The sequence below is a fragment of the Bradysia coprophila genome, unplaced genomic scaffold (assembly GCF_014529535.1).
Source record: "Bradysia coprophila strain Holo2 unplaced genomic scaffold, BU_Bcop_v1 contig_232, whole genome shotgun sequence".
Classification (NCBI taxonomy): domain Eukaryota; kingdom Metazoa; phylum Arthropoda; class Insecta; order Diptera; family Sciaridae; genus Bradysia; species Bradysia coprophila.
The window spans coordinates 21915926-21942283 of record NW_023503493.1 but is presented as its reverse complement, the minus strand read 5'-3'; the positions used below and the strand labels follow the sequence as shown (position 1 = coordinate 21942283).

Sequence of the window (26358 nt, the reverse complement as noted above, 5' to 3'; positions counted from 1 at the left end):
TCAGTTCCTTAATAAGTTTTTTATGTTCCATTTTGTAAAAGGAAGCATAAGCTCCTTTTGTTCAATTTGGTAAAGGAAGCTACTTATGTTGTATTTTGTAAAATGGAGTATAAGTTTTCTGTGTTTCATTTTGTAAAAGGAAGAATAGGTTCTTTATGTTCTATGTTGTAAAAGCGACTTATGTTCCATGGTGTTAAAGTAAGCCTAAACTTCTCATGTTCCATGTTGTAAATAAGACATTACCTCCTTATGCAACCTTTTTCCTTAAATGCGAATATTTATATAACATCAAACCTTGGTGTTAGGTGAATAGTTTTTGTATTCAAGTTGCATTCGCGTGCGAATAGTCTCACAATTGACTATTCGCACACGAGTGCGATTAGTTTGACAATTTCCTATACTTCGCGTATAAATACCGTACCAGTCACACGGTTATAGGTCTGTTCCAAGTCCATACGAATTCTCAAAATACTGTCATATTTCATCCATAGGGACATAACCTCATCAATATTTTTTCGAAACCCGATCTCTATAGATGAAATCGTATTCGTTCGATCAGGTAAAATTCGTGTTTACAGTAACTTGGAACAAACCAATATTGTAGACATATAGACACATTTAGTCACCGATTTATTTTGGAAAAATATAGCAATGGAATTTGTAATAAAAACGCGCAAAAGTTTACAACTGTACAAACAATCAACACTTTTACAGTCCATTCACGCCTATACATTCAAGTAAAGGAATGATAATAAACTGAAGTCACGCTAAAAAAGGATGGCATGACAACCAGATATCCGTCGTTACGTGATTTAGATTTACATTACATTTCACTCACTTTATTCGGAAATTCTGGAGAAAATTCTTGGAATAAAGGTGCAATCAGAAGAACTTTGTAAGTTGCAGTTTAAACTAAAAAGTAAAAATTCTAAATATTGGAAAATATTTCTGAACTTGCTTTTGTGGAACTCACCTGCAGGTAGTTGTGTGTAACTACTACACCTAATGGCTATTTTTTTTTCTTTTTGTTTTTTTTTTTTAACGTAGACAAAACAACAGCCAGACACACTAACATCTTTTCTCTGGCCCAACATACCAAATAGATTGGCAGTGCAAATTTGTCACTTGTTATCAGTCAGCATGTAAAATCGGTGTACAAAAACCAAGCACTTTAAACAAAGAACCGGAAAAACGTACAAAATTCTTTGTCGCTTTGTCTTTTACAAAATAGACTCTTCATAAAAACTTTCAAAGAAAATCCTCCACTTCAATGCAATTTTCTAAAGAATCCTAAAAATTTCGTGAAAACCTTCTTCGTCTGAAGGAATTGTTAAAAAGAGTATTCTAACATTCTAAGAAAATCCTCTAAAATTAATTTTAAGAATTAATTTCTTTGAGGACTTCTTTCAGTTCTGAATTCACTGTAATACTTTCGCCTTGACTTTTGGAAACTAATTGATAGAGTCAAATAAAACTATTCATTTTTTTTCTAGCAATTCCGGAACTAAGAGTCATTAAGGAACTGTACCTAAAAAGTTGCGAACGTTCAATAAAATAGAAACTTCAAAAATAACTGCGAGGAGAAAAGCAGACAAAACTTTAAAATGAAATTGGAACATTTTCGTCAGAAACAGACACACAAACAAGGGAACCTACATTCGAGGGATAAACGCATAACAAAATAAAGAAGATAAATAAATAAAAGAACCAACGAAATATATTTTGAATATAGTCTTGCATACCATTCCATATATATATATATATATATATATATATATAAAATCCTTTGAAAATATGCTTGTTGTGCAAGACGGAATGAAAACAAAATAATGTATAAAAAAACACAAGAAAGACATATACCATTAAAATAACACGTAAAACCCAAATAAAAAGTGAACGAAGAAGATGATAGAAGTTTTTCTGGAATGGAAAAAAATGGAAATCCTTTCAATGCAGTTATGTCGTTAAACAATTTTTCCATTTCTTCGCTCTCTCTATCTCTCTTTCACTCTTGTAATTTGAGGTTTATACTTAAAACTAGGAATACGTCCTACAGTTATGTCGTGGCATAGGTTATAATTCTCATTGTTGTTATAAATAAAAATAAAAACTGAGAAAAAAATGTGAGCTTTGTTTTTAAATCCTTTTTTATAAAAAAAATAAAATAAAGAAGAAAATGGCACAGTTATACCACTACATCAACTTACACAAGCATTTAATTCCCGTTGTCTTTTCGTAGTAAACCCTCAAAATGCAATAGGGAAAATAGAAATGAAGAATTTCACTATAATAATGTATTTTCACCGAATGAATACTGCCATGCATCTGTTTCGAGAGTTTATACTGTGAATGCTATTTTCATACACAACACAGTTATTCGCTTAAAACGCTTTTATAATCTTACACGATTTTCCCTCGACATAACATTACAACACATCACACATGGCTGCACATATTTTCCGTTTCGTGTTACTTTCAGGATTTAACTTAGTGTATCAAATAAAGGATTTCGATCTTATTCATACATACGAATGTATTGCCATATAGAAGAATGTTGTATTCGACTATAAACGAAAACCGATCTATATGTACACGGAAACTTATAACATTATTTGTAACACGTGTTTCCCACGCGTTTAAATAGAAAACACAATTTATAATAAACAAGTCCAAAGGATATAAATTATTAACAGCGAAGGTAATTAATCAAACAAAATCAATTTCACTAATGTATATGCATATACTCTCTCTCGGCAGGAATTGTTGATAAAATTTTGTGATTTATAATTTTGCTGCCTGCCCTCCTCTGGCTGACGAAAATGGTTAGCAGTTTTAATGAAAATTAATTTAAAATTTTCCTTCTCATTTTTTTCGTTCCAATACCCAACTTATTTCCCATTTATACCTTCAAAAACATTTAATTATTTGTTTTTTCTTTCTTTTATCGTTGGCCAATACGGGAAGGAAAAAAAAATTAAAAGTTTGAAAAGCTACGAACGAAAATTTTTGAAATTGAATTTCTTCAAAAAAACAATTCTCTTATTTTCTATCCATATAAAAACTACAAGTTATGGAGTCCGAAAAGATTTATGTTCCCAATTAGGGACGCTCCGAAAACAACAAAAACATATTTGTCGGATGCATTGACTGTGATACGATTTGCGAGTATTATAATCTTCCCTCTTTGTTTTATTAAAAATAAAACGTGTCATTTGCGTGAAACGACAGAATCACTACTGAATGGAAAATCATTTCGTTCGAATTAGATTGCAATTTGCAAGGAATATTGAAAAGAGACAGACTTTCGTTTCGGGTGTTCAATATACCTTCTCTTGTTTCTGAACGGAAAAAGGGAAAATGTGTAAATGGGGAACGATATGAACAGTATTTTAGTTTATATTCGTTTTGGGTTTGGGTTTTTTTTTTGTATTCTGAGAGGGTGATACCATAAAATTCAAAGAGCAAAATGTGCTGTTTTAGCATCGTGTTGACTAAATGAAAATGAGAGGATATGTGCGACACATTCGGTCAGTATGAGCAAAACTATAAACCGTGTGAAAAATAAACCGACTCCTGGTCGGTGTTCTGGTATTAGTTTTCGGTTTTTCCAATCAAGATTGCTAATACGAAATTATAATCTGCATGTGACCGAGAAATAAGCAGCTCATAGTCGAACAATATGCGACAATTGAATTAAAACCTTTTATCTGAAAGTCAAAATTGTATATGTTACCCGGACTCTGTATGCACAGATATAGTAAATCATCATCTATATACATTATGGACATGGATACGCTAATATACATTATATGTTTTATAGTGAAATTATTTATAATGTGCCTTTGTTTAAGCCTGGAAAATTTACACAGTCAGGACAAAACGAGGGTTTATAGCAACAGTACATTAAAGTCAATTATGTAATAGATTATTATCACTGGTTTTAAAATAATTGAATTAAATTTTAGGATCCAATTTTATATTTTAAATATTTAAATTGAATTATCGGCATAGGTAATTACTGTCACTGTTGCCGGTAGTCATGCATTTTATTGTTGCTGTTGATGTTGCTATTGTGTTCTTTTTTTTGTTAAAATAAATGGTTAAACCGGTGAGATTACATGCAGTGACACATGATGGAAATTATAATATAATGTACCGTACCATGTTGTCGATAAAAATATTATTCTCCACATTAAATAAATGTATTTTGAATGCAGATTATTGTGGAAACATGATTGCATAAAAAATAATTTAAATTAACACCATTAGCGTCATGACATCGATGCTCCTTTTTATATGAACTGTGTACATTCATGCTAATGTTGTTACGCGACACTTATTTTTTCGATTTATGTTAAGATAGATTGAAGAGTTTTTTTTTATTCTGATATACAGTCATAGAATTATAACTTTCATCGATGTATGCGACTTCAATTCATCTATTGTACGGCATGGTATTGTACGGCAGGGCCTGGAGATGGATTACGACATCAGTTCTCTTTTCTCTATTCAATCGAAACTCTACCGATAGAGAACGATTCACTATCTCATTGAAAGATGTTGCTGTAACACAACCAATGTTCAGAAAAATAATTATTTTTTTCTCGACGGATTTTAGTCAAGACACATGACCTCAGGACTCTGGAACTGCAATTATTTTTTTAAATCGGTCCTATATCGGCTTGGCGATAAGAGTCTTAAAAAAGAATGTGATGAAACGGCAGCAAACGTTTTTTCAAACCCTTATCCCCAAGCCGATATAGGACCGATTGAAAAACTGATTACTGATTACTGTTCCGGAGTCCTGAGATCATGTGATACACGATGGCATGTAATTTGACTAAAATCCGTCGAGCAAAAAATTAATTATTTTTCTGATGACATTGGTTTTGTTGCAGCGACATCTTTCAATGAGATAGTGAATAGTGAATAGAGAAAAGAGAACTGACGTCGTAATCATTCTACTGTTATTGGGAAAACGTTTTCGGCAATGTTCATGAATTTATGCGAATTTTAACGATTTACGGAAATCTTAAAAATCACGAAAATTCGGAAAAATTCGAGAAAACTCCTGAAACATTTTGAAAGTTCATGAAAATTTTTGATTTTTTTTCCCTATTACAGGCTCGGATTCAATGGTGATATTGGCAAGGATATTGGTGTAATATGGCTTACTCAAAGATTTAGTTTAAACATGAAGAATAACTAAAGATCAGTTGGGAAAACAATTGAGTTATGGTATGTGCCTGTTCATGTTTAAAATCACTGTTAGTCGCAAGTCTTACACAAATCAATTTTATATCCTTTTATGGTCTCCAACATCACCTAAAATTATACAACTAGTTACGCCTGCCACGACACTGAGGTAACTACAATAATCGATATACAAATCGAAACGTGGATTTAATTTCCGTGTAACACTCGTATGAGAAGTCAATACACAAAGTGTTTGTACGTGCAGTACAAGGAGACAGACTGGAGAGCCGTGATAAAATTGACGGCGGCGTCTAGCCGTTAAAAAAAGGTCGGCGGCTGGCGGCTAGCTCGGCTAAGCCGATGAAAAAACGATGGCGGCGGCCAGGACTAGACGCCGGTAAAAAAGTCGGCTGGCGGCGGCTTAATGAACAATTTTGTTTATTAAAAAGATCTTTTTCTGGCCTCTGCTGAAAATTGTTGCGATTGTTCAGCAAGTCTGGGTGTTGATGTTATTTTTTGTGCGATACCATAGATATTACCTTAGCGTACCTTTCTAGGACGTCGGGATCCAGAGACATTCCCGTTTTAAGTTAAATGGGAGTTGCATTGATGCGAGCTAGACATGGTGACATATTTTCTTCTCGCTTCCACTAATGCATTTAAACCGGGTTTATCTCATGATCCTGACGACCTAGGATGTAGTGCTTTAGTGATTTAGAATCGGCATGAAAAAGTGCCTGCATGTTTTCGAACTCGTAACTGCTACGTACGAGGTGGCGAGTAGTGAACCGCTTTGTTGAATATTGAGTGTGATACCTAAGCGATTGGATGTTCTTCTATCGAATTTTTCATTTATAGCACATTCTAATCATAAAGGTACAGTATTACAAGCATTACAAATGAAGCTGAATTTATTAAAAAATCAACAAAAACAATAGAATCATTAAAGAAAACTTGAAAATTTTTAAATTGCATTACCGAACTCCGTGAAGAAAAATGAAATCAAGAAGCCGAATTTTCCAGAGGAGGAATTAAAGAAAAAAAATTTAGAGCGCGGGTAGTCTGTCAAGAGACGCAAGGCATCAGACAATTTAACTTAAAAAATTGAGTTTTTTAATAGATTTAATCTAACAAAATTACTCCAGCCGCCTAGTCAGCCGACCTTAACCTCTGGCGGCGGCTAACGGCGGCTAGCCGAACTCAGCCAACTAAAATAGCCCTTTTAGCCTTCAGCCGCCGTTTTTCGGCGGCTAAAAATCGGCGGCTCTCCAATCTGCAAGGAGAGCGCTGTACGGGTGTATGTTTTGGTACATTTTGAAAGTTACTTTAATGTAAAAGTGTGTTACTGGGGCAGTTAATTTTCGTAGGGAAAATTGTGAAACTCCCCCCATCACCAGATAAGTTAGAAAATAAGGTTAAATTAGACGCATTAAAGATGATAGCTTGACTGTACAGATTTGAAAGATTCATTCATTGTTTACCGTTTCCTTGTTTCAGTGATTAGAAGATCAAAACCAAAAAACCTAATAGTTAGGATCATAGAAACCGTTCTAGGTTTGTGAATAAGGGAATTTCTAATAAATGGGAGCCCTGTACGTTCATTTTTTGTACGAACAAATATATTAACGTTGTTAATTTGCAAATTATTTTTTTTCGAATCACTTTTAGATACTGTAAATGAATCAACTCGAACTATTTCTCGGAAGCCTCCAAACTTTCATTATTTCATTATGGTACAAATAATGAGCATTTCATATTTAATTTCACGCTTTTTGATACACAATAGCTCAACCGAACACATAAAGTTATCGTATCTCTCTGTAAACTGAATGTTTTATGTACCCTGTATATAGGAACATATATTCGCTTTTTGAGGGAATTCATGGCGATGAAAATTGTGACGAAAATGATGGTGAAAATGGTGCATACATATAAATGTTATAGAAAAAGACTTGTACAGCACCGAAATGTTCAAACAGAATTATTATCGTAAAATGCCACGAAACTTTGGGCATGTTTTAATATTTACGTTGTTATGATCAACTTTGTTTCATTCACTTTATTCATTGAGTCGTAGTGTCTACGTATATACCGTTTGAAAAATAGAGAATTATGTTTTTCATTTGTACATTGAACAATGTATTTTGAACAGCAATGTCGAGATATATGTCTTCCACAAAGAGACAATAAGTGCATTATATTATTGAAACGAACGTCATAGATGTGGTTTTAGATGGTTAGGATGTTTTGTGTTGCGTTCTTCATGTTTAGGTAAATTTGAATTAACTGTGATGAATACATACGGAACACATACGTATTTTATGTGAAATTGTACGGTGGAACATACAAGCCTGCACTACTGTATATGGAAATTCGATTTCCTTAATATGTTCCTGGTGCTTTTAGGTTGTTTAGTTTGAATAGAATATTATCATATACCAGTGGCAAGGATGTGCAATTTTACGAACGGCAAAGGACGAAGTATTATATGAGTTCTATTTGTGATATGTCATCATCATATCACTTAGAGCGTCCACAAATTTGTTGAGGGAAATTTAATCATTACGTGACGTTTCTAGCAAATTTCATCAGTTTTGAACAGTATTATCAATTACCATCAATATTGTCAGCGAAAGAGCTCTTTATTTCACCCAATTAGATAAATAGAATTCGAAAGCATTAAATTGATCGTATTAAATAAAATATTTTGCTTGGACAGGACTTACAGCTAAGAAAATAGTGAATGGTAATGATTAACCCAATAACAACGAATTCAATCGTAGTTGAAACGGTCCACATTAAGCTGCTTTCGTTCTAAAAATAGGATCTTTATAGTGCCTTTTAGTGGTGTTGACATGAATTCATCTAATTTCTTTCAAGAGGACCTACCATCACAACTTTCGGTCAATATTTTGTCAATAAGACTTAAGACTAAGATATCAAAGTGGCTATTTTATGTAGAGACAAAGTTGACATCGTCGCATTGTTGGTTCCAAAGAGAAAAAAATTCTTTTACAAGAACAACGTCTAAATCTCTCATCTAAAATGGAAGTGTAAAATTCACCTAAGGTCTGACTTGAGCTGGTTGATGTGATAGACGATAATGTATAACCGAAATTTTACACACCGACTCATACCGCTTCGCCCAACTATGATTCTATAAGTCAGACAGAAATTTCGCTACATTGATTCATGAAGCAAATAAATCCACTCGAAACATCATTGTACATTAAAGAAACCTAACGGTTTGCAGGACAAAAACAGCGGTGAATACACTTTAAGTAGTTGCTCGCTCCTTGAAATCCAAATAAATTGACAAAATAAATTCAATTGGAAGACAATGCAACAAAAAGAAAACAAAATCTTAAAATGAATTTACTTTTTCCGATTCTCTCCCAGTTACAACTTTCGAAAGTAATTTGTAAATAAATGCATCGAATATTACCAGCTTAAAATGGGAAGAAAACGAGAAAAAAAAGGTTGTACCTACAGCGCAGGTGAGCCCGAATGTTTTCATATTATTTAATTTTTTTTTCCTTCGGATGATGGGTGGAAGACGAAAAAAGAAAAAAATCTCACAAAAATGCTCTTGTGTTTATTTTTATTTAGACAACAAAATGGAAAACATAAATCATTTTTATTTAATCATCAAATTCTTTGTTCGTTCGCCAAAAAGTTTTATATACGTGCATTGTAAGTTAGATATTATTTTATACATGAATACGTGTGGAATTGTGCAATTTTGAATTGAGTAAAAAGGAATTGTAGGAAATGGTAATGCTATTTTTATGCAAACTAGTACTATAATATCAGTGTTCTCAGATTCTTTTGTTACCTTTCTTCTAAACGACACTTTAACACTAACCTTGTATAAAATGTTAGCTTTTAAAAACAACGTCAATCGTAGCGCGTTATAGTCATTAAATCTGCTACTTCATTTGATTAAAGTATCGAGAAGTACTATACACAAACTCTTTACATTATTTACATTACTCAATGCTATGACATATACTAGCACCCCTAAACTTGCACGATATGAAAGAACGGAAGAAATTGTAGGTCACATAAGGTATCTCTGCCATCGACATCTACCTAAATCTACAGTAGAACTTTGGGTAAGGCTCTGATCGGTTTCGAGCTGAACTGTTTCAATTCAGGTGGACCCGAACCTGATTTCGATGTGAACCGGAACTAAAATTTCAGATTCGACCCGAGCCTGAAATTTTCGATTTCGAGATCAACCCCACCCGAAAATGAATTGGTTCGATTCGAACCTGAACCTGAACTCTTACATACGGGATTGACCCGAACCTGAACTTTTACGTTCACGAACCCGACATGGTTCAGCCTGAAAATTTCAGGTCAGGTTGCGGTCAAACCGAACCCGTACCGTGCATTAACTTTGAGTAATAATTTTCAATTATCACAAGGTGACAATGACCAATGTTCAATTTCTAAAAATCAGAAAATTCAAATCAATGATTCAATTCAATGATTTGTACAAAATTCCCACAAACGTTATTATCTATTCGAAAACATCGTCTGGTCATCTCGAAACGCTCAGGGTTTACATACACAACGTACAACAAATACACTCACCTGCTCTCAAGTCTTCGACACAATGTACCTACATAGCAAAGAGAAGGTAAAGTTCTCATAGGGATGGTTTTATAATTGAATTGTCACGGTGCTTGACAGACAGAGTCTAGTTCTTTCTATGGTACTTGTGTTGCAATGTTATAATACGGTGAACAGGAAAAAATCGGATACAATTTTGTAAAAAAAGTAATTCGAAAGAGGATAGTTGGTTACAGTTTGTAAGTTAAGAATTTCTTGTTACACAAGCCAAGTATGTGTACATTGCTTTAATGATATCTCTCGAAATAACAAGTGCAAAGATTTTCAATTTAATTTCTCTAACAAAGTGTGTTTAATTTGTTAACTTGTAATTGGTTTTAGAGGTACTGTGAACGAGAAAAGATGGAAATTATTTGCAAATAGGTAGGCACAATCAACAAACAAAAGATGTGGACCGAATAGAAATAATTGAGAAATATGTTGTACTGAATATAGCATGACTTCAATTCTCGGCTGTGGTAATGTGCGTATTACTGACGATTCAGAAATATTTTCGTTAAAATATATGAGCCTTTTGAAACTTTGCGAAGAAAAATTTTGGCAGAAAAAATGAAACAGAATTTATGAAAGGAATGTTGAACATTTTACAATCTAACAATTTCCCAGTACGAATTTTCTTAAAAGCTACGCTCACTAAAATATTTATCATACCGTTTCATCTCATGGGATTCAAATTCCCCGTTTCATTCTTTGCCACAGAGTTTGGTTTTATCATAAAATACTGCGTGTGTACGGTGTGTGCACAGAAAATCTTTGCAAATCCAACACACAAAAAAAACCCGTACAACACACTCCGGAAAATTATGAGAAATCATTCGCGTAAATTTTCAATTTTATTGTATTTTCCTGGTGTCGTTAATTTTATGGCATGTATTTTATTTCTCACCAGAAATCAACTTTTCCACTTCTGTTCTGTGTGTATGTTACCACATCGTATTCCAATTCCCATATGCCTATTCGAGAAATATTATAAAGTGTCACTTCGAAAATACCAGTTTATAGTCAAAGCTCAAAGCCAATTGAATAGAAATACATAAATCAAAAACGTTTTAATGAAAATCAAAATAATAAAAACGGATTTTCACATTTTCCCCATTTGTTAAATGAAAATCGTAATTTTCCGTATCGTATATCTAGATATAGAAAATGGAATGATTCAATAGACGAACGTATGAAATGCGGTATATACTGAAGTTAAACATTTTAAACGGATGTATGTTGTATAAAGTATGCTTATAAATTGTAACGATCCATTCAAGTTACGAAAATCATACACTATATAGCACCTCTCAGAACGTTTCACGTCACCTGTTGATTATTCACCTTTCCTCGCCGCTGGCGTATTAAGTTAGCTATTCATGATATTCGGTTCTCGAAATGAGGAATTTAAATTTATTTATGTTCCATCAATCCGTAATTCGAATTTGGTTTATGAATTCTACATTATTCATCTAACAGAAGTAATTTCAATGTTGCGAATACCTAAAATTTCATCAATTAAACTTACATATCGTTTGAAGACGGAATGGCGATATTAATCGGCTGAATGTTTACAGTCGTTAAATATTATTATGAAACGTGATTGTAGAGCGTTGTATTTTCAACCAAGCTTAGAGTTTTATGTATATAATGCTGAAATAACTAGACCCCACCCAATAGGTGAACAAGGTCCCTTGACTGATGAAGATATCAAAAAACATTCTTTTATTTCGACTTTAAAACTCCATTCCTTAAATAAGTCCCAAAAAATACATAGGTCTAAACACCCTGCAATGAATTAAAAACGAAACAATAAAGGGTTAGGGGATGGTACCACAGAAAGTGGACAACAACCTAAAATAGTTGGCATTTTTACCCCTTTTGGAAAACAAATTCGATGGCTTAAAATGCAAAAGCCTACATTGATGACTTAAATTTGTTTTCTACATCTCAATAGGATGTATGCGTTTTTTGCGTTGTATCAACGTACTTCAAGCAAAAGTTGTACTCTAAATAGGTTCTGAAACTTGACAGTGCTCCATACAAAATTTTACACTGTAAAAAGAGTGGAGATAAAATTTCATACAAAAAGTACTCTATTTGGCAGCTGTCATTAATAGCACTTTTGCTTGAAGTGCTCTGGTTGTATAAAGATCAATAGGTATGAGGGTGAGTTATCACTGTAGAGGTGAGCGGGCTACCCGAAGTCGGCCAAAAACCCGGCCCGGACCGAACCCGACCCGGCCCGAACCCGAACCCGATTCAATTTTAACGGGCTTCGGGTTGTTCGGGTTCCCAAAATTCAATTCTGGTCGGGTTCGGGTCGGGCCGGGTTTTAAATTTTAAATTCGAAACCGACCCGAATTAAAGTTTTCTATGTAAAGTCACAGCATCGGACACTTATATGTGGATCTAACTTAGGCAATTTCGTTTTTCTTGGAAGGAGTTCAAGAAACTGTCTTTCGGGTCTCAGTATCTGTCAAGTTTCGGGCTATCGGTTTTTTTTAAATCGGTTCAGAATTACTAGTAATTGACCATCGATCGAAAATTCAGCGAAATACTCATTTGGGAATAATTTCCAGAACATTACATGGATTTTGTTAGTCTGTGAACCAGATCTCATGAATTTGATTTTTAAATGAAAGAAACCAAAATTTAGAAAATCGATTCAAAAATACTAAAAATATCATCCCATCTAGAAAAACGGCAAAACTTCTTTTGGAAATAACTCATTCAATCGTCAGTCTGACCTGACATTGTCCATGTACGAATAATAAACCAAACATTTATTCCTTAGAGAATAAATCAAAATTTCAAAATTTTATTGAAACTAAATTTTTGAAATCGCACACCCCCCCTGAACAAAAATAAAGTTTTACCGAAAATGCACCCAAAAATTGATTGCTGTTCTGAATAGAGGGACCCTAGGGGAGTTCAAAACGATGGTCCGTTAAGCTGGACCAGATGCTTCCCCAGCCCATACAATTTTTTCCTTAGTTGTATGGGTGTGGGGAAGCATCTGGTCCAGCTTAACGGACCATCGTTTTGAACTCCCCTAGGGTCCCTCTATTCAGAACAGCAATCAATTTTTGGGTGCATTTTCGGTAAAACTTTATTTTTGTTCAGGGGTGGTGTGATCGATTCAAAATTACTTGAATTATTGTGCAGTCAACACTTCATACATTTCATAAAACCGATTTGAATTTGAAGGGGTATTTTCTGACGTGAGACCATTGACTTTGCATAAACTTTACATGACTAACAATGTGTCACCATGATATGACTGAAACTCTATTTGGGTCATATTCATGTATTTAGTTTAGTTATTTCATTTATTCTTGTAGTTTTAATTAAATTAAAACAAGCCGCCAACAATACAAGAGATAAAAAATGTTCTAACAGGAGATCTATAGGTTTTTATTTTGACTTAATAAACAACCACCAAGGATGACCAATTTTTTTTGGCACAACTTTAAAGTTAGATTTACGTATTCGATTATCGGATAAGTTGACTTGAGTTGTCGAATGTACAAACATATAAAGAATTGTTTGAAGCATCTAAATCTTAATAGGAAAAATCGAAATCTTATTCCGCCTTCAAATTCAAATTCATGCTGTTTCAAACGATACTATGAAGGACATAGATCCTACTGCAGACTCAGACTAAAAAAAATGTTACTATGTTTACGTTAAAAGTAGGTCGACAATTTTATACATTAGTTTTTTTAGTTGTTTCAGTTTGGCGTTCGGCGCAATCAACGAAAATTGCGAATAAAAGACAATTTTTTTATTGAAAAGTAGAGTTGGTGTGGTCGGGCTGAGCGGTTCTGAGAAAATTGAGCAGTTTACCGAAATTTTCATAAGCTGCACAATTTTTTCCGCCGCTTAAACTGGCATACATTTCTTCTGGAAATAAAGATCAAACTTTGTTGAAAAAGGATTTTTGTGAAAAGAAATCATCGAAAATAAAATACAAAACTCACAAGTGTGGGCTATAATTTCAGTTAAATCTAAGTGGCCATGCCTCCTAATCTAAAGGAAAGAAAGAAGAGTACAATCAAAATGTAGCACTATACCTTAAAATACTCGATAAACACTGGTCTATACACGGCTCAGTAAGTACAGTCAGGCAATTCGGGCTTCGAACCAATCAAGTGATTGTAAACTAAATATACAACCGAGTTCATTTTTATCCAATTCCATGCAACATCTGCAAGCAAACATTTAGCAAAAAAATGGTATTTTACATAGTTCAGTAACTTTCCACTTGTTTTTATTTTAGCTTTTTTTTAATAAACTTTTGGAATATCCAAAGTTTTTAGTTTGTTATGTTTGTTTATATTCCAAAAGTATTTAGCGCGCATAAGTAGTAACACAACAACAATGGGAAATTCTTCAATATATTTATAAAACTATATTGCTGCCTTCCTGCATTCTTGACGTTGCTCGAATAAAAAGCTACAAGCACAATTAGGGATCAGAAAAGATTTTTCTTATCTCACTCAATAATGCAGTTTAGACTTTAAAGTATTTCCCTTGAAAAAAATAAACGGTAAACTTAACTAATTAATAAACATCTTTCTGCTTAAACTCAATCGCAAAGGTATCTTTTGCAAAGAGAAAAGTTCTTTTTCGCCTTAATTTTTTTATGTTAATTTGCAGTGCGAAAATTGTTCCCAGCTGAATATATTTGTATTTTGGGAAGCTCAACTTGATGGAATAAAATAAACTTTTTGAATGGTTTCGAAAGTTGTTCATACTTCACAGCAATTAGTTTTAGTTGGCTGGTTAATTATCTACGATTTAGGAATTTCTCGGCATTGGGTATAACAAAAAGTCTACCTTTTAATTCTGTGTCAAAAATGTATCCAACTATGAAACTATGTCAAACTTTGTGCTTCTAAGAGTTATTACAAATGCAGTAATTTGTTTGAAACTCAAGCTTTTGTCATGTTTATTACGTACGCATCTCAATCAGATACTTTACAGGTTTTCAAATATGTTAGAATTGATATTTACTGAAAGAGACGAACGTTTTATTTCGACTTTCTTAGTAAGAAATTCATGTTTCAAATTTTCAAATTTATTTACGATAATATGCACAAGGAGACTAAAAGAAGAGCTTAGGTATCAGGATGAGGTGTCTCGGTGAAGGTCCGAGATACACATCTATAACAGATCTCGTCAACACATCTGTATCTTTCCCTCTATAGCTAGATCTCTAGATACTTATTGAGAATCAATGAGGAAAGTAGATCATAGTAGTGACGGTCCGGAATTTTTTTTAAGTGCAGGCATATTTTGGGTTTCTGACGAAATGGTGCTTGCTTGGTAAGTTGAACTTACTAAGTTCTAAATTAGAACGAAATGAGTTTTATTAAAAAAAAAGAGAACACAACAAACCGTAGAAAAACAATCTGCGAGGAAATAGTTTAAATCCGGAAATAAATACATTAAGTCTTATGTAAGTCTTTCTAAAGTTTTCTACAAATTTTAGGAGTTTTTAGAAAATTCTTTATTCTATAGATTTCCACAAATTCTACAAAACTTTTACATTTCTATAAATTTCCAGATTTTTTTTTGTAGAATTTCTAGAAATTGTAGATATTTTTAAAAATATTTCATACAAATTCTGAAACTTCCAGAAATTTCTTTTTAAACAAAATCTAGAATTCCTACAAAAAACGTTTTACAAACTAGGCCCAGCAAAGGGATTACGAGACATCAGTTCTCTTTTCTCTATTCAATCAAAACTCTACCGATAGAGAACGATTCACTATCTCATTGAAAGATGTCGCTGCAACAAAACAATGTCATCAGAAAAATAATTATTTTTTTGCTCGACGGATTTTAGTAAAATAAAATGCCATAATGTATCACATGATCTCCGGAACAGTAATCAGTTTTTCAATCGGCCCTATATCGGCTTTCGGATAAGGGTTTGAAAAAACGTTTGCTGCGTCACATCCTTTTTTAAGACTCTTATCGCCAAGCCGATATAGAACCGATTAAAAAAAAATGCTGTGCCAGAGTCCTGAGGTCCTTAGTTTTGTTGCAGCGACATCTTTCAATGAGATAGTGAATCGTTCTCTATCGGAAGAGTTTTGATTGAATAGAGAAAAGAGAACTGATATCGTAATCACTCTCCAGGCGAAGATTCTCGTATTTTCATACGACAAACATTATTGAGACACAGTTGCATATTTTTAAACATACACGAAATGACGATGAAACATCCTACACTTAACTTATAAAACAACATACAAAACTTGATAAGTTTGGGGTGGCTGTATAATTAAGCTATTTGAATTCCAGTTTGCACATGTGATTCCATTTCTCTAGCTTTATCATGAATGAAATACGACCAAAATTTTGCTACAAAAAAGCACTCCTGCTACTCACAGTAATATATAACCGTTCGTTTAGGTTGTAGAAAAAAGGAGAGAGAAAAATACAACAAAGAACCAAAAAAAGTCAGTATCATTTCGTAACATACCTAGATGTGTTCACATAAGGTACGACAAGCATGTGCAGCTTGCAAGAGATTAAAATGACCTTACTTTCACCTCTCCTTTATTATAACGTAGCTTTGAAAATGGCATTTCCTCTGGCACTGTCTGTGGAAATTATCTGTGTAAACGCTACCATAAAACGACCGCTGTTATTGCATACGAATAACATTTACCAATCTATTTAATGAACATTCACATTTCTATAGATACATAAAGCTTAAGCTATTTAAAAAATGTTAATAAATCGTCGAAAATTTTGAGTATACACATAACATTTGGGAAGTTGGTCATGGCAGTAGATTTAAAAGCGTTTTTCGTGTATCATTCGTTCGTTTAATAAGTGGTGGTAGCTAATTAATTTATTTCGAAAGGTGGATATCTGGCTTTTCCAATAACTCAAGTGATTTACCTAGATTTCCTAGATATTTAGAACTCATTGATAGTTTTGATTCGTCAGGAGTAAAAAAAAATGAAAGACTCTTGGGAGTCACGATTGCAAGAGAATTGCGAGTGCTCGAGACTTAAAGATACATTATTTAACATAGGTTTTGCTATGTGAGAGAATATAGAAGATAGAGATCTCCACTCCATTTATTATCATTGTCGATAACAGGTGGATTAGCTTTTGTTAAATATTAGAATACTATGGACGTAACAAATGTAGGAAACAACTAACGCAGGTATTAGTAGCAGGTAGCAGGTATTATTTTAGGGAACCCATTTTCTCTTGCCTTCCTAAATTTTTCCAAATTTTCCTACGTTTTTCCAAATTTGCCCAAAAATGTCTATGAGAAGAAAAAAAAAATAAGGAACCGAAAAATACTTTCATCTCTCTAAACAATATTTGAAACTCGACACAACTAACGACAAACTTGAAGCTGAAATTCTTCAAATCAAATTGCATCTCAGTATTAGTCTACGGCTGAGAAACTTGGAAATTGACATCGATAATCGAGAACAAAATACAAGTCTTCGGCAATCAATGCCTCAGAAGACTCCTGAGAATACGCTGGCCAGAAAAGATTTTAAGCATCGAGTTGTGTAACCTAACCAAATTCGATAAAATGAAAGTGATGATCATACGTCGGAAATGGAATTGGATCGGCCAGACATTTTGACGCCCTGCGGGAAATGGACGGAAGTCAAGGCACTTGCACTGAACCGAATACGATGGCGGCAATTTGTAGAATTTGCGGCTCCCTCGAGGAGTAAGACGATAGATGATGATGCAAGTTCTCAGAAACGGCTCAGCGGTTGCGCCTGCAACATGTGCCGTTGGATAGTACACGACTCCCCCAACTCAGCTATGAAAAGAACCGAGATGGAAGTCGACATGTTTATTTAAAGTTCGTTCAGCCCCACCGTAATCGTAAATTAACAGAAAAAGTTTCATTTACAAAATTCAGAAATTATTCAAATCTCCCTCGGCTTAAAATCTGTAGGGAACCACATAAAGAGAGAAAGACCAAAGACGAGTCCTATTATACATGTCTGTAAAATTATTATGAAAAAACAAACGTAATGAGCCTAAATCCGTAGCAGTTAACCTAAATTTAATAATTATCCGATGGCGTAAAATATAAACTAACATAAAAGTGTTAAGACGAGCCAATAATTTCGGATTTTAAAAAAAGCTTTTTTGCCCGTTCTCAAAAAGAGTGCGAAGTAAAAAAAAATATTTAAATTGCACGGCATTACAGAATTTAATAATGTCTAACTGCATTTTTCAACCGAAAGAATCTTTTTCGCATTGTATTCTACACTCCCTCGTTAAGCGTATAAAATCGTGCAGCAAACGAAAAGATTGTATGAAAAATAAAAAACGGAAAATAATTTCAATTTGAAACAATGCTAATGAGATATTTAATAGAAAATGAATGTGAAAGTAACTATTCGTTTTAATGAAGTCGCTATTTCAGTTGTGGCTTAAATGAAAAAAAAAATTCTATCTTCCTGATGCTATTGTTTTCCCATTTTCGTTTTTATAGCCTGACCCCAAACTGTATCATTTGTTTGGGTAATTTTTTTCCTTTCAAAAGTTTTTTTTTTCATTCCATTGTTGAGACTTTGAACATAGTGGGGTTTTCGCAGTTTAACCTTCACTTATTTCAAATAGATCTTTGTGAAAGGATTTTTTTATATTCTTTGAAGTGTAATAAAAGCGAATACAACAACAAATTCGAATTGCTAGACTCTTTTTTTCCTTCTTTTTTCTTTTCCATGTTGTGTATGGTGTAGTTCTATTTTCAATTTTCTTAAGTAGAATAGAGTTGTTTGGGTGGGAGTAGGTATTCAATTCACTATACAATACTGTAAATTAAGAGATGATTTTCATTATCTTAACACATGTCTGTTGGATTCCATTCTTCTTTTGTGTGGTTAAAAGTGTCTATAGGATTCGCAAATATTTGTTCGATGTGATTTTTTGTAATTAAATGCAACTGATTGTTGTTGTGAGGGTGGTTTGCGGGAATGGATAACAACCGAAAGAAAAGCGAGACTGATATGTGCAAAATAAGATTCGATCATCGATCGAATTAGAAATGAATTGTTTCCTACTATGGCCATTTCGTTCCAAATGCACATGTTGAAATTATCGTTTCCACTTTTCATAGCTTCAGTGAAGCTATTTTTCTAATGCATGCACACAGCCCGCCAATATAGTTTTTTTTTTCTTACACGTACAATACCCTCTCTAGCAACCTAACTACATTTATTTAGGTGGTAAAAGTGCAACATAGCCTTAGTATTTTACATTTAAAATTAGAAATTAGTCAAGAGTGTATGATTGTACGAACAAACGAATAAGGTGACATTTTGACAGCGTCAAAACAAAGTTTGTTTGCTAGAGAACGTATTGACACGAAACAATAATTTTGATCACGAAACTACAATAAGTACTGTTTATGAAACCTTTATCTTTACCTATTACGAAACAACACATACGAAGACGATAATACTGATCTGATCATGAAATTTGATCAAAAAGGAAACTGTAAAACATGTCGATTGTCTTGTTACGTAGGTTCTCTATTTATAGAGAATTGTCAGTGGCCATGAAATGTAAAAATATTAATTTGAGATTAGGCTGTCTTTACAAAAAAATTGATATTCTCAATTATTTTAGAAGGAAACGGTAGTAAGGAAACACCAAATTCGCGAAAGGGTGTACTTTTGATAATATAATAGTGGATAACCGCTAGCGTTCGTTTATTCCTCTCGTGACTCCACTCTTCACATAATTTTTCTAATTCTGGACGCTCAACTTATTTAGCTGAAATGAAGAAGCGGCAAAGTGTTAAAAACCGTTTTTTATATAAAATAATTGAAATAACGTAATTAACATCATCTCTCTGCAACAATTGTTTATAATTTCAATGACCGATTTAAATTCGTAAAAATATTGATTTAAAAATGATCAGTTTATTTAGCGACAACTGTGAGTCATGCGCTCGATTACAATATAAACCAGAAACCCGATTATAATTTCATAATATTCAACCTGGTGTGTCAAGTGTGAGCAAAGAATTGAGTTTCTCAAATAGATGATCATGAATTTAAATAAAGTAGAAAGTGTTTTTGTACTATCAATCGTTACGCTGAATTCACTGTAAGTACACACACACAAAGTCTAGTATTTGAGTGAGGTTTTTCGGTCCGAACGCACGTAAATATTTTTTGAAGTCGTTCAATTGATAAGCAATGTCAAATCACAGCAGGTATAGTTCTGCATCTTTTGTATCTATCTTTGCGTCTGAGCTCCTAGTATGAACATGGAAAAATTCGGAGACTGACAAATTCACAGCAGGCACTGCGTTTCTTTCACAATACAAAATATTCTAAGCTTTAGCACTAACGCCTCCAAATATGACACTTGACAATTCAGTGTTCATGCTAGGAGAAATGCTGTGATCTGAATCAGTGTGACTTACGGCTTGTTGTGATTTTTCATTGCTTTGTTAATACCGCCCATCTAGTTTCAGATATGTTCATGGAATTACTATATACACGTCCTACCAAAGTGAAATAGCTTGCTATGCTACCTATCCTATCGAATATCCTGCCACAATCGAAGAAGTTCAGCGACTAGTTCTAAAAGCCATTGCCGCAAATAGCACAGTAAAAGCATTTGGTGCCAGACATTCTGTTCTTGACACTATTTGTACAAATGGCACTCCAATTGATATGCGGAATATCAACTACGTAGATGTCGATACAAACGCTAATATTGTAAAGGCAGGTGCTGGAGCTCAGCTTGCAGATTTTGTCGCGAAATTACAAGAAAATGGTAAAGCTTTATACGGTCAAGTACCATCATTTGGTGGTGTTACAATAGGCGGCGCTTTGGGAACAGGCGCTAGAGGTTCATCTCTGATGCATCACACATCACTTTCAGATCAACTTATTGCGGTCAAAGTAGTTGATGGTTTTGGAAATATTCAAGTCATTGATGAATCTAAACCTGACGACTTGTCGGCATTTAAAGTTCATTTAGGGCTTTTAGGAGTTATCGTTGAAGCAAGCTTTCGAACCTGCGCATCTTACAAAATGCACGTTTACAATTATCAGGTTAAGGATGATATTTTGTTTGATAATTCGGCAATAAGAATGGCTACCGAAAAAGATTGGTTTCAAATGTGGTGGTTTCCAAATACGAAATCGGTCATAGTGTCAGAGGGGATTTACATCAACAATGACGCCCTGGGAAATGCAAGCACATACAATATTCCCGAAATCGATCAACTTACTGCCGAAATAATCAATAATGCATTTGAATTAGGTCAGACTACGCGCAGTGGAATTGTTTTGGGAGCACTTGAACTTTGGTCTAAACTCTCACTTCATAAACAAGTACCACTACGACAACCGATTTTTTCGCAAGATGGTGGGATCTCAATCACAAATCCTGCAACTGGATACGTCCATGGTCTCATGCAAAATAAATGCAAGAAATGTGGCTGGGATTACGGTCCAGGACGATCAGTTTACGTTCAAGAATTCGCGGTCGGGCTTGACATTTCTAAGTTTAAGGAAGCTGTTTCGGGTATTCGCAATATTCTTAGTCTAGATCATGCTACATTTCCCATATACGGCATATTCATCCGATTTGCTCCGCAATCTACAGCTATGATGGCTGTTGAGTTTGGACAGACCACAGTTCATATTGAAATTGTGACTCCAATGCGTAAAAATCGTTTCAAAGAATCTCGGTACGGATTAAGTACAGTGCAAGCGATAGAGCAATTTTTGAATGTATCTAAGTTGAAGGCTTGTTACAGATGACTCAATAACCGCCTTTTTATTTTAAGCAGCAGTTAGGTGGTCGCCCACACTGGTCAATGAGTGGTCAAGTTTTTCATACTACCTCTATGGCACAAAAAAATTATCCGAATCTATCGCGTTTCGGAGCAATTATACGGAAATATGATCAAAACGGAGTGTTTCTTAACAAATTCGGGAAAAGAATTACAGGCGCGTCTAGAGAATTAACTATTGATCCAAGAATGGAGCATTGCGCTTTACAAGATGACTGTTTTTGTAACAAAAATAGAGACTGTGCAACTGGACAATATTGTGGAGAATTGAATGGATTCAAAGTTTGTAAAGATATTTTATCACTGAAATTAATCAATGATGTTAGTGACGGAGCATTAGCAATTGTAGGTAAGCTATTGTCAACCTGAAGAATTTTAATACTGAAATTTATAGCTAAGTTTCAAAGTTCGGAATAAATGGAACCTGCAAATCAAATTTACATCTGGTACATTTCAAGAGTGGTTTATGTACTCGTTATGCCTTACTTTACAGTTTGTTGAAGTTTTAGATTTCCTTTCACTATATCAAATTTCCATAGTCTTTGCCCAAGGAATCCTTAGGATCTACAGTACTCTAAAAGATGAGCGAGTGTCAACGAACTTTAAGAAGTGTATTATACACCGAAGTAAACGGACTGTACCCTTGCAACATAAATGTCTAAGTACTGATATAAAGGCGAGTTAGGGTGTCCTGTCCACTTTAATTCGGTCTAAACACAACTAGACACAATCAATTTAAAGATCATCCCTATTAATCTCACATAAACTGCCGTAATTCGCATGTCGGACTTAGTGCAAAATTTAAACAAAGAATTCTTTTGTTTAAATTTTGCACTAAGTCCGACATGCGAATTACGGCAGTAAAGACAATAGATTTGTATGATAATTTACGCTTCGAATACAACTTTATATGTCGATTCAAAGCGAGTCAATGACTTTTTTCATTTTGATTGACATTGTCAATCGGACAGTTAATGTAAGAAAGACTTTCATGGTTTAAAACGGAAGAGAAACTGTATTTACCTGCCTTCTCCTTCTAAAAAATGTGTAAAATCATTTAGTGTGTTAGTTTAGTTGTTGAAGCTAATTTTTGGTGGTTTATTATAAAACTTTTACTTCAAGGGAGGAAAATATGAAAATCCAACTCTAGTGATTCCTGTCCGTCGTTATGCCCTGATTGCAAAAATTCGCTTTTGTTGGAATTTTCTATTTTCTTACAGATGTCATCGTAACGATTTTCATATGTTCACAAATTTTTTAAACATTTGGTAAACATTTGTGAAACTTTGTCAAATATTAAACCCTGACCAGTACTCTCTCTAGCAAACAAACTACAATTATTAAGGTAAAGACGTTTGTGAATCTATGCTACTTTGTTCACACTTTTATAAACTTTATTAAGTAGCAGAGTTTCTCAAACTCGTTTTTATCTAATCCGATTTTTCCAGAGAGTTACGGCATTTTTTTACCCTAGAGTGCTAAAGGTTTTCAAAGCAAAATTATATCACTAGAAAAAGAGATGTTTGCCTACTGCGATAAAATACCTCACTGATATAAGGCTGTATATAAGAGACTCGTACTAATACTTGCGCAAGCTCTCGTATACGTACACGTCTCTTATATACAGCCTTATAGCAGTACAGTACATTACTGCTTACTCTTATGTATGTCGTGTATATAGCGCACAATACACACACCCTATGCGATAAAATACTATTAAAACAGATTTCCGAGAAAAAACTAAAATGACAATTCAAATTAAAATATATTTTCGCATGAGTCCTCACTTATTTGTCATATTATATTTAATTGAGACATTTCGACATTTATTATCGAACAATATCAAAAACAAAAATTATTTTAAAAAAAGTTTACGTCCATAAAAAATGTTACATGTAACTAATTACATAGAAGGGTGGTGTTTTATCGACAACATTTCACAAAATATGTAAAAAAAAACAGTCTAATATTCACAGAAAATATTTATTTTGAATATTAAACGTATACATTTTCCAACAGAACTCTATAACTGTATCGGTCACTTGCAGAACTTGAATAGCTTTCTAAAGTTTTGCAAACAATTTACTTAATTAAATTAAATCTGGTTGGTTTGTTTGTAGATAGTTTAAGTTGGATTTAAGTAAAATTGAAATGGATAAAAAATGGTGGCACTTACAAAATTGACCATCAAGAAATAATTTTTGATCAACAAAAAATACAATTTAAGCAAATCACCACAGAATTGAAATCTTAATTGGATGGCTCATTATTTGCACAACGATATAAGTATTCCTTGAGACGAATGTCGATGTTTTTTTAAATAAAAAATAAGTAGAACAACCCTTGTCGTTAAAAAGTTGTGTTTACAGTTTTTGAGTAATGTTAATTCATATTTTATGGTGACCAAATTCCTGTTTTATCATGCTCACTTAAATATGTCCTCGAAGAAAAACACACCCGTGCATAATTTCTGTTCTTAAGCGCGGTCACATTTTCTTTCTTGAAGTTATTTTTATCGCGACCTCAACTCACTCCCACCCATTAATGTCTTCAGAAAAAAAGTTCGTAAAAATAAATTTACGAAGGTTAAAATGTACATCTCAATATTAAGTTACATCAATTAATTTAATTTGGCAAAAACCGTCGTTTATACGTAACGGTAATCGAGAATTTTTTGCTGTTATAATAATAAAAAAAACGGAAAATTTATGCTACCCAGACGATAAGCTCTTCATTGGAAACATTTAGGACATTTTTAAATAACCGTCTGAGTAAACGCAACGACACGCAACGACAGAAAGACTTATCGACGATTTTAATCTTACTGTTCGAGACATTTTCTGTCATAAAGCTATGGACCAACAAATTTATTAACATTTTGTTTGAAGGTAATAAGCAAGAGACTCGGCAAGAGACGTTGCTAATTATTTTGTAATTCGTCATTGTGTTGTGCAAACAAAATAAGTAAAGTGGGAATGTATAAGCAATGGAGGATAATTGATTACAGTTAGACCTGCGTTGGTTTTGTAATTATGACTCGTTGCGCTAGCAACCCAAATACATATTTATTAGATTAACATGCTGGTTTCTGCTAATTCAAATGTAAATACATTAGAAAAGTCAAATTTATTTTTCTATTAATAACAAAATGTTTAATTAAGAAGTTGAAATGCATTTAGGTTGGATGAAAACTTGTTTTTAAAGAGATATGTCTAACTTCCTAGGAGTTGGGTTTAACTGTGGGCTTAGATCAGGACGTATCTACTAAGGGGCCAAGATAGAATGCTTTGAAATTTTAGAATAACCGGTTTTTCTTTAATTTCACCATACAAAAATACTTTTTCCAGCTTTGGGCTCACCCTTAAATTCCTGTCTAGCAACGGTCCTGGTTTAGATAGAACCGTTTCGCAGTAAAAACTATTTTTTTAAATTTTGTCAGTATGATGCATAATCTAACCAAACAAACGTTTTCATGTGAATTTTCACGATTTTTTGAAGTAGTAGAATTTAATGTAAGGTTTACTTGAGGGAATGAGTTGATAACAGAGAAAATCTAATTTGTACTGTGATATCGGGCATCGAGTCTGGAATGGAAATTCACTGTCAACTTATATCAATTGAAAATAAAATAAAGATCTCCCAACGGAAGTATGGAGGAGGATTTCATACGCCAAAATTAATTTTCTTTTTCCATGTCAATTATGTAAAGGTTGACAACTTTCAAAACCTTATTCAATACTCGACTGTGTACAAAGACAATATTTCAGTAAAAATGATGCATAGATATGCATGAACCGAAATATAATTTAGGATTTTATTACACTCATAACATTCCAAATCTATAACTTATGAAAAATGACAGATTATGAATGAATTACGACGTTACAACTATAAGGACACTCCAATAAAAATGTATTTTAAACAACATAAATAATAAAATTTTTAACAAACCAGAGGTTCCAATAAATTCCTAAGTCGAAACTTCAGCAATTAATCAAAAACTATAACTTAGCACACTACATTAAACACGCTTTTAATGTTCATTTATTACACGTTGTTATATTATATTACGTTACATAGTGTTTGTGTTCAGTTCTGCATCAATGAACATTAAGTTACGCTTTCTATATTATCTTGCGGACGGGATTTTAACAATCCACCGAAAAAAAAACACCAAAAATTATTACATCGCCAGATTAACAACGGGAAAAGTTTGCACACTTCATTCGGAGAAAGGAAAGATATATTTTTACTTAACCAATTTTTTATCGCCACAATTTATAATCAAAAAATAAGAAAATTTCCTTTTCAACAAAAGGATTTTCTTAGCTATGTGCTTCGTTATTTTTTTCTTTCTTTCGTTGACTACTTTCTTCTATTCTTTTATACTCTTTAACATTCACAATGACCGGTCATTTATTATGTCGAAAAATATTCAAAGTACATACACACCATGTACAATAAATCATATTTTCAGCAACTCGGTGTGGAAAAACGAAATCGTCACATGAATCAGGAATAACAATGTTTTTACGCGTGCTGTTTCCGTTCTACGAAAAGATGCGTTATGTTCTACGTCGATGAAGTATCTGTACACAACTGGAGAAAGTTTAACTACGAGAATGGATTGTATTGGAACTGTAAAGTTTTTGCTTCGGCGACAAAACAGTACGGATATACAAGTTCGGATGGAGACGGGTATATGGTGTATATTTGAG

The 26358-nt window shown here is 33.5% G+C and overlaps 2 protein-coding genes across 5 annotated transcripts in view; one reads left to right on the top strand and one right to left on the bottom strand.

The window, feature by feature from the left end:
• LOC119076320 (lachesin) overlaps positions 1–26258 on the bottom strand; it is a 47621-nt gene extending 21363 nt beyond the window's left edge. Inside the window, exon 1 of one of the 3 annotated variants that reach the window (XM_037182989.1) lies at positions 25592–26258. The gene's annotated coding sequence lies outside the window, so the exon portion shown is untranslated. Of the gene's footprint in view, positions 1–2207; positions 2487–25591 lie in introns of those variants that run through there. The other 2 variants (XM_037182990.1, XM_037182991.1) reach the window with 2 other exon arrangements.
• Positions 19847–22244, top strand: LOC119076319 (L-gulonolactone oxidase 5-like). Of its 2 annotated transcripts, none has more exons than XM_037182988.1 (3): positions 19847–19935; positions 20303–21578; positions 21638–22244. In XM_037182988.1, the coding sequence occupies exons 1-3, from the start codon at positions 19871–19873 to the stop codon at positions 22007–22009; spliced, it is 1713 nt and encodes a 570-aa protein (XP_037038883.1). In that variant the 5' UTR covers positions 19847–19870; the 3' UTR covers positions 22010–22244. The 2 variants fall into 2 exon arrangements, with proteins under 2 accessions (XP_037038883.1, XP_037038882.1); XM_037182987.1 differs by having other exon boundaries at positions 21635–22244.
• Positions 26259–26358: the final 100 nt, after the last annotated feature.

Excerpts from the sequence above, each read along its gene's own strand:
- LOC119076319 (XM_037182987.1), top strand. The coding sequence starts at position 19,871 with ATGATCATGAATTTAAATAAAGTAGAAAGTGTTTTTGTACTATCAATC. Across the intron at positions 19,936-20,302 it reads ATCGTTACGCTGAATTCACT|TTTCAGATATGTTCATGGAA; the intron begins GTAAGTACACAC and ends CCGCCCATCTAG. Across the intron at positions 21,579-21,634 it reads CGATAGAGCAATTTTTGAAT|CAGCAGTTAGGTGGTCGCCC; the intron begins GTATCTAAGTTG and ends TTTTATTTTAAG.